The sequence below is a fragment of the Mustelus asterias genome, chromosome 5 (assembly GCF_964213995.1).
Source record: "Mustelus asterias chromosome 5, sMusAst1.hap1.1, whole genome shotgun sequence".
Lineage (NCBI taxonomy): Eukaryota > Metazoa > Chordata > Chondrichthyes > Carcharhiniformes > Triakidae > Mustelus > Mustelus asterias.
In genome coordinates, this window is record NC_135805.1 from 27,816,583 (window position 1) to 27,829,686 (window position 13,104).

The following is a 13,104-nucleotide window of genomic DNA, read 5'->3' on the forward strand; positions in this document are numbered from 1 at the left end:
AGCACTTCCTGATACTAAATTGAACTGTGCAAAAACCTTAACCTCTCCTGTTTGACTCAAAGCTTAACATCAAGACCTCACATACTGTCCAGTACCCAGGACTACTTATTTTAATGTCCACAATTTTGCCCACCTCTGCCCCTAACTCAGACCCTTTGCCACTGAAAATCTTACCCTGATTTAATTACCTCCAGAACAAAGAGCAAAGAACAGTACAGCACAGGAATAGACCCTTCGGCCCTCCAAGTCTGCGCCAATCACATTAATTATAATTTTTGAAAAGTTATTGATGGTTTTATAGCTTCTTATGCTGGCACTTTGGACAGAATAATGGGACAGTTTGGCAGAACTGCCAATCGAGCATGTTAATTTCTGCTGTAATTCGGGGACAGAGATACATCCAATTATACATTGACCTTATTGTGGCTCATTTTTCCTTCCTCCATCTGGAACGGCGGGGATGTTCCTTAGTGAGTATTTTGTTTTTACAAGCTTGAAACAGTCCCTCACTTCCCAAGGAGGGAAACCACGATGAGATAATGCCAGTGGGCCAATAAAAATTGTCAGCAGATACCTTAGACTCTCTTTAGCCACCGTTTGGGCATTTATGTATGACGGTAACCACAAGGAGGGAAAAGAAATAGAAAAATCACCACAGGTCCCACCAAATTTAGCTTGATGACACAGCTGGAAGGAAAAAAGAGAGGGCTCACTGAGGAGTACTCCAGCCATTCCAGATGGCGAAAGGAAAAAGGTGCTAAGATAAGGTCAGTTTATAATTAGATTTATCCTTGGCATCAGTTTCAAGTGGAAATTAACAGTGTTGCCCATCGACTAGGAAATCCAGATTGGATTGACCTTTAAAACTGTGCCAAGAAAATTGTCTGTCGAAATTTAAATATTATCTTTTGAACAATAACAATATTTTTGATGTTATCACCATTAGGACCCTTCACAAAGACAGGTATGACTCTCTTTATTGGACTCCTATTTCTTTAAATTCCAAATGTTAGTTTTTACGTTTACAATTATTTTAAAGTTGTTCAACTATACTTTCCTTTTTTGTTTCCCCTTTTTCACCCTCCTCTCTTTAATTTTGTAGCAAAATACTTCAATGGTAAGATTCTGTATAATGAATATCCAGTGCACTGTGTGATCGTACTTGTCAGATAAATCTAATAGCACTTTATAGCATTGCACTAGAAGTTTCAGGACACCAGGTTTTAATAATACCCTTGTACACTTTAGTGTCTAACATGGAGATAATAAAGGCCAGACATTTAAATGACCTACCTGTCCTGATCAGCCCACAATCTGGAAGTAAAGTTTAAAGTAAAGTTTATTTAATTATTAGTCACAAGTAAGGCTTACGTTAACGCTGCAGTGAAGTTACCATGAAATTCCCCTAGTCGCCACACTCCGGCGCCTGTTCGGCTCAACGCACCTAAGCAGATACTAACAAGATGAAAATATGTGTGCTGTTTATTGTGAAGGAGTTCTGAACAGGAAAATCGTTTGATGATGTGAATCATTCCCATGTTTTTAGGCCATGCTATCTACAGGAAGGTTCATTTTAGGGACAATCCGATTCCATCTACTGTCATCTGCTTTGCAGGTATAATGAGTACTTCTGTGTTGTAAATCACTGGCTGCACTTCAGTTAACACAGAGAAATTGCACTTTTTTTTCAAACTTAAAGAAGCGTTTTTGACACATTCCGTCATCTACATTTCACACCTCACTCATTAGAAGTAATCGCCTGTCGAAAGGGAATGAAGCACTGTAATTATGTGACTGCATCAAAGGTTCTAAAAGTTGTGCTGTGAATAGCAACTGCTTCTTTGTAATTGTCATCTTGTTACATTGATAGTTATCAGTAATTGTTACTAAAGCCACCGGAGCAATCTTTTAATTAACATTAGATTTGCATGCACTTGTCCATTGAGCATTAACCATATATTGTACCATTCCACTCACTAGTAGTCCAACAAGCTGCTGTTCGCAGGATTTATGCATTTATTTTACTCATGTATTTGGAAGAAGTCGCATGCTCGAGTGTCAAAATCCAAAATAAAAACGTAGGGTAAATGTACTTAGCAACATATAATCGAAGAATATGTGATCAAATAATAGAATGGGGGCGATTCTCCCAACCCGCTGGGCTGCTCGAGTAGCGCAGCGGGCCGGGAGACATCAGCGGCGACCGTTTCACGCAATTCCCGCTGGGCATCACGGCCTCCATGTGTCTCCATAGGTAAGTTTTTTGGCATCATCAGCTCCACGCCAGAAATCAGTGCGGAGACGAAGCTGATTATCATATGGAAATGTCATTCAAATTGGCATTTCCATATGATTAGTGAGAAGGGACGGAATTCTCCAGGCCTGCTAACGTGTGTGTGTGTGTTTGTTTGTGTGTGTGTTTCCCCTACCCTGTACTGTGGGAAATAGGCGTCTTACCCTGCTGGAAGGAACAGAGGCCATTGAGGTCCCTCCAGGAGGTAAGGAGCAGAGGGCTGCCCCTTGGGCAGTGCCAGTCTAGCAATTCCAGCCTGGTACCCTGCAACTGCCCAAGGAGAAAACTGGCATTGCTCAAGGGGCACCTTGGCACTGCCCACCAGGTGCTGGGCAGTGCCAGGGGGGTGGGGCCAGAGTCTGCTGGGGACTGGGCATATTGTGGGGGCGATCAGTGGGGTGAAGAGGTCCCGCTGCCACTCTGCAAAAGATTTGGTGGGGGAAGGAGGGAATGAGAGTGATTGGGGCTGGCCATCTGTGGGTGAGGGGGTGGGGCGGGGGGGGGGGCAGTGACATTGAGGCTGGTCATCAGATCGGGAGATGGGGTAGACAGAGGGGCTAGCCCATGGAGGTCTGGGAGGCCAGCGGTCACGGGGTAGGGCCGTTGGAAAGCCAGCAATGGGGACTTGCGAGGGCAGCCAGCGATTGGGCTGACCAGCGATCTGGAGGCCGGCAATGTGGGGGTGGGGTGGAGCGGTGGGCCAATGCACGTGCACTGATCTTGGCGCTGACAAATCGAAACATCACAGTGGCCGCTCAGTGCTATGCTGCTGGCCTTTCCAGCGAGAATAGACCTGCCCACTACTTTCCAGAGTGAATCACACTGAGGCACTCTGTGATGCACAGGGTGTCGGAGAATCCCTCTGCTAAAACAACCGGCGGGATTTACTCCCATTTTCCCACACGTTGGGAACTTACAATTTATTTTGGGAGAATCCCAGCCATTATTTCTCAAGTTGTGGCTAGTTTCTGCTCTCCCTCCAATTATTTCTTGTTTATGGTTCAGCTTTCCAGGCAACGCCTAATAAATATTTTTAAAATATAGCTTTTGATAAGCCTTGTAGAAGTTATTATAGCGGAGATGCATTAAAGGGGAAGCTAGAGAAACACCAGGGAGAATGTGCATATAGAGTCAGATGAAGAGGGCAGGAGGAGATCCGTGTGAAGTATAAACACAGCATGAACCAATTGGGTTGAACAACCTGTGTCTACATTGTAAGTTCCATGGAATTTATACCTATTAGTCACTAATACTTAATGATTCTATAGCTGCATGTCATTTCAGGATTTGGTGGTTATACAGAGATTTTTTTGTGTTATTTTTTTCCATTATTCCTTGATTCTAATTCTATTGGGACTAATTCCTAATGTACCTGGCGTTTTAGCTACAAATGCTGTCACTGATTCACGGCGGCACAGTGTTTAGCACTACTGCCTCACAGCGCCAGGGGCCCAGGTTCGATTCCCGGCTTGGGTCACTGTCTGTGCGGAGTCTGCACATTCTTCCCGTGTCTGTGTGGGTTTCCTCCGGATGCTCCACAGTCCAAAGATGTGCAGGTTAGGTGGATTGGCCATGCTAAATTGCCCCATAGTGTTATGGGGACTAGCTAGAGTAAATGCATGTGGTGATGGGGATAGGGTCTGGGTCTGAATGGCCTCCTTCCGCACTATAGGATTCTATGATTCTATGATAGAATCCTCATAGAATCCTACAGTGCAGAAGGAAGCCATTTGACCCATTGAGTCTACACCAACCACAATCCTATCCAGGCCCTATTCTTCAATGATTTGCAACTCTTTAATCCTAATGCATTCTGCAGTCTGCACACTTCAGCCCCATTTGAAATATGCAAAATGTGAAATATATGCAGGGACTGAATAACTGCATTCATGTTAGAAGCTTTGGCCAAATTCTCCAACCTCATCCGTGGCTGGGATTATGTAGTCCCTGAACGGAGATTCAGTAGTCCCTGAGCGCTAGATTCGCACTGGCAGTGGTAGCAGGGCGTGCGGGACCAGAGAATTCCCACCTTAGCCTTATCTAATGCATGCAGCAAGACCTGGACAACATTCAGGCTTGGGCTGATAACTAGCAAATGAACATTCGCACCACAGACAATGACCATTTCCAGCAAGGGAGGATATAACTACCTCCACCTGACATTCACCAGCATTGTCATCGCTGAATCCTATACCTTTGATTCAAACCTTAACTAGGCCAGCAGCCAAATTACTGTGACCATGAGAGCAGCTCAGAGACTGTGTTCTACAGTGTGTAACCACCTCCTGATTTCCCACATTCTGTCCATTATTTACATGGCATAAGTTAGGAGTGTGCTGGAAAATCTCCACCTGCCTGGATGAGTGCATCTCCAACAACACTCAAGAAGTTCCTCACCATCCAGGACAAAGCAGCCAGCTTGACTGGTGCCTAATCCAGACCTTCTCCACCACTATTGCACAATGTAACATTCACAACATGTATTATAGCAACTCAACATGGCTCCTTCAACAACATCTTCTAAGTCCGCAACTTCTACCATCTAGAAGGATAAGTGCAGGAGATGTGTGGGAACAAGTTCTCATCCGAACCATGCATCATCTTGGCGTGGAGCTTTCACCGTTCCTTCACTGTCGCTGGCTCAAAATTCTAGAACTTCCTTTCTAACAGTGCTGTGAGTTTGCCTATCCCACGGGAACTGCAGCAGTGTTCATTGGGGGTACCCCCCCACCCAAGATGTTAACCCCACTTTGTGCCCCCCTACCTGGCCTCCAAAACCCCCAGCACCATCCCTATGCGCCCCCCCCCCCCCCCCCCCCCTCAAAGTTGGCAGTTCCCTTCCTGCCCAGGACTTACCCCAGTCCATCACTCATCTTCATGGAGATGCTTCCACTCACGACTGAGTTCACAGCTCTGGAGAGCTGGATTGTCTTTCCACTTGGGTGGAAGACTAACCCTCACCTGGTAAAGGCTGTTCAAGTGAGGTCTGGCTGCAGGGCCGTCTTATTTAAAGTTACTCTGATTGAGTGGAGGTGACAGGAAGGTACATTGCAGCCACTGGTACTTGCCCATCATGAGAGGGGAATTGGACAATCCCCCTCCATCCTGGAATCTCAATCTACCCTCCCAACCTATGGGCAGGGAGACTGGCACATTATTTATTAAAAATAATTTCCTTTTCATTGGGATTTCTTAGCCATGACACTACTTTTGAGTTGACTAGGTTACAGCTGGAGAGTGGTATGCTTTATTTCTCCCAGAGTCTTGATTTCCTTTGCGTGGATTTCCTCCGGATGCTCCGGTTTCCTCCCACACTTCACAGATGTGCGGGTTAAGTTGATTGGCCATGCTGAATTGACCCAAGTGTCCGGGGGAATTAGCAGGGTAAATGCGCGGGGTTGCGGAAATAGGGTCTGGGTGGGATTGTGGTTGGTGCAGACTCGATGGGCTGAATAACCTCCTTCTGCACTGTGGGGATTCTGTGATTCCATTAATACACTGATTTAAACTTAGGTGCAAAGTGAGAACTTTGATAATCTCCATCCTTTTGTACATTGCGAAAGGGATGAATGGGAGATTCCCCCATTTAAAAGGCCAATTGCAAAATTCCTGAATTTGAGGAGACCCAGCAGAACCAGACCCCTTTATTTTTGGGTGGGTTTCAGATGAAACAGTGTGTTCCGCAACACTCTTAGGGAAATTCAGCCAATTATATTTCATCAATTTAGCATGACCAATGAACCTAACCCGCACATATTTGGACTGTGGGAGGAAACCGGAGCACCCGGAGGAAACCCACGCAGACACGGGGAGAACGTGCAGACTCGGCACAGTCACCCGAAGCTGAAATTGAACTCGAGTCCCTAGCGCTGTGAAGTAGCAGTGCTAACCACTGTATCACCGTGCTGCCCACTGCCATGCAAATGAAATTAACTTCAATTGAAGTATAAGCACACTACTGATCAATTAGCAGCCACAATTGTGGAAAAGATATTTGATTTGATTTATTATTGTCACAGGTATACAGTGAAAAGTATTGTTTCTTGCGCTCTATACAGACAAAGCATACCATCCATAGAGAAGGAAAGAAGAGGGTACAGAATGTAGTGTTACAGTCATAGCTAGGGTGCAGAGAAAGATCAACTTAATGTGAGGTAGATCCATTCAAAAGTCTGACGGCAGCAGGGAAAAAGCTGTTCTTGAGTCAGTTGGTACGTGACCTCAGACTTTTGTATCTTTTTCCCAACGGAAGAAGGTGGAAGAGAGAATGTCTGGGGTACTTGGGTTCCTTGATTATGCCGGCTGCTTTGCCGAGGCAGCGGGAAGTGTAGACAGAGTGAATGGATGGGAGGCTGGTTTGCGTGATGGGCTGGGCTACATTCATGACCCATATTAGGGGAAGATAAACAATCAAGCTTACTAAAATAAGATAAAAGCAAATTACTGCGGATGCTGGAATCTGAAACAAAAATGGAAAATGCTGGAAATTCTTAGTAGGTCTGACAGCATCTGTGGAGAGAGAATAGAGCCAACGTTTGGTGGACAAGTCCCCGAGGTGGACAAGTCCCCGGGTCCGGATGGAATGCATCCCAGGGTATTGAAAGATATGTCAGAGGTAATAGTGGATGCGTTAGTGATTATTTATCAAAACTCGTTGCATTCTGGGGTAGTGCCGGTTGATTGGAAAACGGCTAATGTTACGCCGCTGTTTAAAAAAGGAAGGAGACAAAAGGCGGGTAACTATAGGCCGGTCAGCTTAACGTCTGTAGTAGGGAAAATGCTGGAATCCATTATTAAAGAGGAGATAGCAGGGCATCTGGATAGAAATGGTTCGATCAATCAGACGCAGCATGGATTCATGAGGGGAAAGTCGTGCTTGACGAACATGTTGGATTTTTATGAAGATGTGACTAGGGCGGTTGATGGAGGAGAACCGGTGGATGCGGTGTTTTTGGATTTCCAAAAGGCGTTTGATAAGGTGCCCCATAAAAAGCTGCTGAAGAAGATTAGGGCACACGGAGTTGGGGGTAGTGTGTTAAAGTGTATTGGGGACTGGCTATCCGACAGGAAGCAAAGAGTCGGAATAAATGGGTGTTTTTCCGGTTGGAGGAAGGTAACTAGTGGCGTGCCGCAGGGATCGGTACTCGGGCCGCAACTGTTTACCATTTATATAGATGATCTGGAGGAGGGGACGGAGTGTAGGGTAACGAAGTTTGCAGACGACACAAAGATAAGTGGAAAAGTGAATCGTGTGGAGGACGGAGAAGATCTGCAGAGAGATTTGGACAGGCTGAGTGAGTGGGCGAGGATATGGCAAATGGAGTATAACGTTGAGAAATGCGAGGTTATACACTTTGGAGGAAATAATAACAAATGGGATTACTATCTCAATGGAAACAAATTAAAACATGCTACCGTGCAAAGGGACCTGGGGGTCCTTGTGCATGAGACGCAAAAGCCCAGTCTGCAGGTACAACAGGTGATCAAGAAGGCAAATGGGATGTTGGCCTATATTGCGAAGGGGATAGAATATAAAAGCAGGGATGTCTTGATGCACCTGTACAGGGCATTGGTGAGGCCGCAGCTGGAATACTGTGTGCAGTATTGGTCCCCTTATATGAGGAAGGATATATTGGCATTGGAGGGAGTGCAGAGAAGGTTCACCAGGTTGATACCGGAGATGAGGGGTTTGGATTATGAGGAGAGGCTGAGGAGATTGGGTTTGTACTCGTTGGAGTTTAGAAGGATGAGGGGGGATCTTATGGAGACTTATAAGATAATGCGGGGGCTGGATAGGGTGGAGGCGGAGAGATTCTTTCCACTTAGTAAGGAAGTTAAAACTAGAGGACACAGCCTCAAAATAAAGGGGGGTCGGTTTAAGACAGAGTTGAGGAGGTACTTCTTCTCCCAGAGGGTGGTGAATCTCTGGAATTCTCTGCCCACTGAGGTGGTGGAGGCTACCTCGCTGAATATGTTTAAAGCGCGGATGGATGGATTCCTGATCGGTAAGGGAATTAAGGGTTATGGGGATCAGGCGGGTAAGTGGTACTGATCCACGTCAGATCAGCCATGATCTTATTGAATGGCGGGGCAGGCTCGAGGGGCTAGATGGCCTACTCCTGCTCCTATTTCTTATGTTCTTATGTTTCGACTCTGGAAGGCCCTTCAGGATCTTGCTCCACAGATGCTGTCAGACTTGCTAAGATTTTCCAGCACTTTTTTTGAATCAAGCTTACGTATTTGGATTGTGGTTTGAGAACTGTGGCTGTTACAATTACCCAGCATTTTAATGTTTTTTCCTGTTATCCAATTTTAACTTAAATGTGCAATGAGTAAATATTTGAGAAATACACAGCTGGATCTATTGATGCACTGAAATAGGCTGAAATGTGGAAGTTCCGTCTCTCTGTATGGCACCTTCTATAGGGGAGGGAATGGGTCCAGGCCAAGATTTGTGCATGTGCATTTCCAGCAGGCAGCTGCCCATATAAATCAGTAGCTGCCTCTAGTCATGCTTGATTTTCATTCGCCAGGAGTGGCAAACATAGTGTGTGCACATTAGATCTGGGAGGATCAGGTCTAAACTTTGTAGAGCCCCTTGGAAAGATAGGTGCCCTTTGAAGGAGGTAGCGTACTCCATTTAATATGATCCTGGGATACTTTTGGTGAGGTCAGGTGCCTCTTGGGGATGTAAGGTGCCGCTTGAGATTGTTAAGAGTTGGCATGAATGTGCATAAAAATGCATAAACTCATTAATTGTCTAACTCATAGGAATTGTCAGAAGAGTCAATCTGAACTCTCAAAGGCAGCTATCAAATGTGTCTAAATAAACTAACAGAGGCACCTGTCAGGCATAAAAGTTCCGGGCCTTTTAGTCTTTGAAAAAAATACCTGGAACCTTTAAAAAAAACATTGCTTGCTATTTCACTCTGTGTGTTGACATCAGCTTGGGGGCTACCATTAATGGATTAGTGCCGCTTGATTTAATTCACAATCTTCTGTTAACACAGTAGGGTGCCTTGTATTTCACAGTTTGATTGACAGTCCAAAGTAGTTACAGATAGTTTGAAGTGGGTCTATGAATTCCAATGTTTGTTTTTACAAGGATGCAGCTAAAGGAAGCTAAATTGTGTTTTTATGAATGAGTATTTTTAGAAGGTCTGCAATGGACACTTAGAACTGTTTTGTTTTAATCTCAGTCTAGGTCCTGATGTCTGCCCATAGTGAATACTGGATGCGATGGCATGGTAGCTGAAAGGTTATTGGGTATGGGGCATAGATTGACCCGAGTTAGAGATTGGCACTAAGTTGGCTTGGGCTATAAAGTGCCATAGGTGTGAGTAAAGGGTCACGATCGGTATAGAAAGTATGAGCGGCCAGGGACACTGGTTCGAGGGCAGGAAGTGTGATAGGTTGGCATGGATGGAGCATGAAGAGCATTGGAGAGTGAGGGGAGATTGAGGGGTAAGGGCTAGATGGCGGCTTTTTTTGTTTCATTACTTTTTAAAAACCTTCAACACATTGCCGGGGCAGAGAGGCATAACTTGTGTCCGGCCCAGCCGCCAGCATGATTCCGGGGCTGTCAGACCCGACTCATAGAGAACCCCACCACCCCCAGATCAAAAATCCAACTTCTGGGGCACTTTCTCCCATGCTGGGTTTATGGAGCTGGGAATTGTCCCATCTCTGAGGTCTTTACCCATAAGCGAAAATCCAGATTCATGTCACGACAGAGAACAGAAGGCACTGCAAGAGGAAGAATTATCTCCCAGGGACCTGAAGCTGTCCACAATTCATAAAAAGCAGTTTTCTCCCATTTACAATTCGAAACACATGTTTTCTATTGATTTTATTTTGCTTAATCTTTCATGTCAACAGAACACACAATGAAAAATTGCATCATGTGATCTATTTTCCACTTTTGGCACCGACCATGGCTCTCTTTTGACTTTGATGTTCATAAGTTACTGGGTCAGCTTACTCTAGGTTGTAACTCACAACCCAAGTCCTCATATTGCATCGTTCAAATGTTCAGGCAAATTTGTCTTCTGGATGTTATTAAATATTTGCCATAAGTGAGATAAGCTCTCTACATATTATGCTTGGATGTAAAAGATTACTTGGGTGTAGCATATACAAATAGCCAGGGAGGATTGCACACACGTATTGGAGGCTGCCTAATTTTTCATCCATTACTTTTCCAATGAAGAGAAAAGTAGACGTGTTTTCTTTGTGTGCACCCAATTTTCCTTTGTACTCTGTAAAAGGAAAATCTGCTGATCCGCATCGATTATTTATAAAATAACCATGTGTAACAGTAAGCTGCTATACATCCTTGTTTTATCTGTTTGTATATACAAGGGGACAAAACACCCCACAAAAATATCCTGTGCAGATATTAGCAAGCATCTAAGACTAAGAAGGACGGAAAATGGCTTTGAGGAAGGTATAGTTGCAGAGTTTTGCACAGGCAGTTTCATACAGATGCAGAAAAGGACCAGGGGATCAAAGGCCAAAGAAGCTTTAAAAGCAATGCATGTGCTAGTTTTATAAGCATATGATAAAACTAAGTGCTTTGATATTTAGACTTTCAGTTACGAATTTATCAGTCATCTTTTTTGCCATCCTCAAGCATCTTCCATAATGTCCCAGCCTGTCCATCTCAGAACTTTTGATTCATTCTTCTCTGATCTATTGTACAAGACATTTCAATTCTAATCTGTCCTTTATCAAAAAATGTAGCGTCTTGTGTCTTTCTCGATCTGGATCTTCCTGTTATCTATGTGGTTTGTTACTAAGTTGTATAACTGAGAAACAATAATAGCATGACCTCTTATTGAGAAAAAAATATATAATATGACCTCTTCTTGCTAGGCAGATTATTTGTAAAATATGTTTTGATATGCTAATACAAAGAATCATCGTCTGTAAGAATGGTGTAATTTAAACATTATATAATTATGTGTGTATCATGTAGAATCAGACTTAAGTTAGAGAACTGTATGGAAGACAATTTCAGCTATGGTAAGTGCAGTAGAGTCTTTATGGCATTCCTTAGAATAAAGTTGTAGCATGTAGAACTAGACATTTTCAAGTTTTATGGAAGCATTTAGTGGAAAGTTATCTGTGCAGTGTATTTGTTTCTATTGATATCTAGTTGTATGGTTGTGTTGCAGATGATACTGACGATAATCAGGCCATAGCGAATAAAAACGAGGAGGAACAGCGGATCGCTGAAATGGGCCGTCCTGTCCTCGGAGAAAATACAAAGTTAGAAATCATAATTGAAGAATCCTATGAATTTAAGGTACCAAACGGCAGTGTCATACTTGCAGTTCTTGGATCAAAATGCTCTTCTAAGTCATTGCTGCTATATTCAAAAAAAGCAAGACCCATGAAAGCAAAGAGATCATGATTAAGTTTTCCAAGACCCTAAGACTTAGGAGCAGAAGTAGAAGGCCATTTAACTCATCGAGTCTGCCCCGCCATTCAGTGAGATCATGACTGATCTGATGTGATAATCCTCAACTCCACTTCCCTGCCGTATCCCCATAACCCTTGATCCCCTTACTGATTACAAATGTGTCTATCTCAGCCTTGAACATAGTTAACCCAGCATTTACAGCTCTCTGCGGTAAAGAATTCCACAGATTCACTACCCTCTGAGAGAAGAAATTGTTCCTCATCTGTTTTAAGTGGGCGACCCATTGTTCTGAGATTATGCTGTCGGGTCCTGGACTCTCCCACAGGGCAAACAACCAAGGAGCTTTACACTTCCTACAGATGGGCTCACGTACGCAGAAATTGTGCTATTTATGTATTTCCTATAAATAAAAGCTCTTAAACTTCAAAAATACAGTTTTGCACAAAGCTGTAGATGTATACATTTCAACTAAACATTCACTGCAGAAATATTTGAAATGTGTATTGATCTGTACATTATATAGAGATTGGGATAGATCCTGAAGCCAAACACCTGATGACAGTGAGATAGGCTCCAACAATAGTGGAGAATGGTTAAACAGCTCATTCACACCATTTCTCAGGCTGACTTTATATTAGTCCAGGCCTTTTTTAAAGTTTATTGATTCGTGTTACAAGTAAACTTACATTAACACTGCAATGAAGTTACTGTGAAAATCCCCTCGTCGCCACACTCTGGCTCCTGTTCAGGTACACTGAGGGAGAATTTAAGCATGGTCGATGCACCAAACAGCACGTCTTTCAGACTGTGGGAGGAAACCGGAGCACCCGGAGGAAACCCACGCAGACACGAGGAGAATGTGCAAACTCCACACAGACTGTGACATACAAAAGGGTCCAGAGGGGTAATTTTTTCACACAGAGGGTGGTGAGTGTCAGGAACGAGCTGCCAGAGGCAGTAGTTGAGGCGGGTACAATTTTGTCTTTTAAAAAGCTTTTAGACAGTTACATGGGTAAGATTGGTATAGAGAGATAAGGGTCAAATGTGGGCAATTGGGACTAGCTTAGTGGTAAAAACTGGGTCAGTTGATACTTTAGCAAAGCTTTTGTTTAGGTCTCACATGGCAGACTGCTCAGGAAAGTAAAAACCCATTGGATCCAAGGCAAGTTGTCAAATTCGATCCAAAATTGACTCAGGCAGGATGCATAGGAACATAGGATTCACGAACAGGACTCAGCCTTTCGCTCTTCAAGCCTGCTCTACTATTGAATCAGATTTTGGCTGATCTAGTTGTGGTCTCAATTCCACTTTCCTGTCTGCATTCCCCCCCCCCCCCCCCCCCCTCCCCCCTCCCTCCTTTATCTATCAAAAATCTGTTTAATTCTTC

At 44.0% G+C, this 13,104-nt stretch overlaps 1 protein-coding gene across 19 annotated transcripts in view; it reads left to right on the forward strand.

The window, feature by feature from the left end:
- The window catches only part of slc8a1b (solute carrier family 8 member 1b), a 284,183-nt gene that overhangs the window by 201,179 nt on the left and 69,900 nt on the right, over window positions 1-13,104 (forward strand). For 7 of the 19 annotated variants that reach the window (XM_078212314.1, XM_078212315.1, XM_078212316.1 and 4 more), the window contains one exon: window positions 11,470-11,600. In XM_078212314.1, coding sequence (XP_078068440.1) covers window positions 11,470-11,600 — 131 coding nt within the window. Of the gene's footprint in view, window positions 1-946; window positions 965-1,102; window positions 1,118-1,546; window positions 1,616-11,450; window positions 11,601-13,104 lie in introns of all 19 variants that reach the window. The other 12 variants (XM_078212311.1, XM_078212317.1, XM_078212318.1 and 9 more) reach the window with 6 other exon arrangements.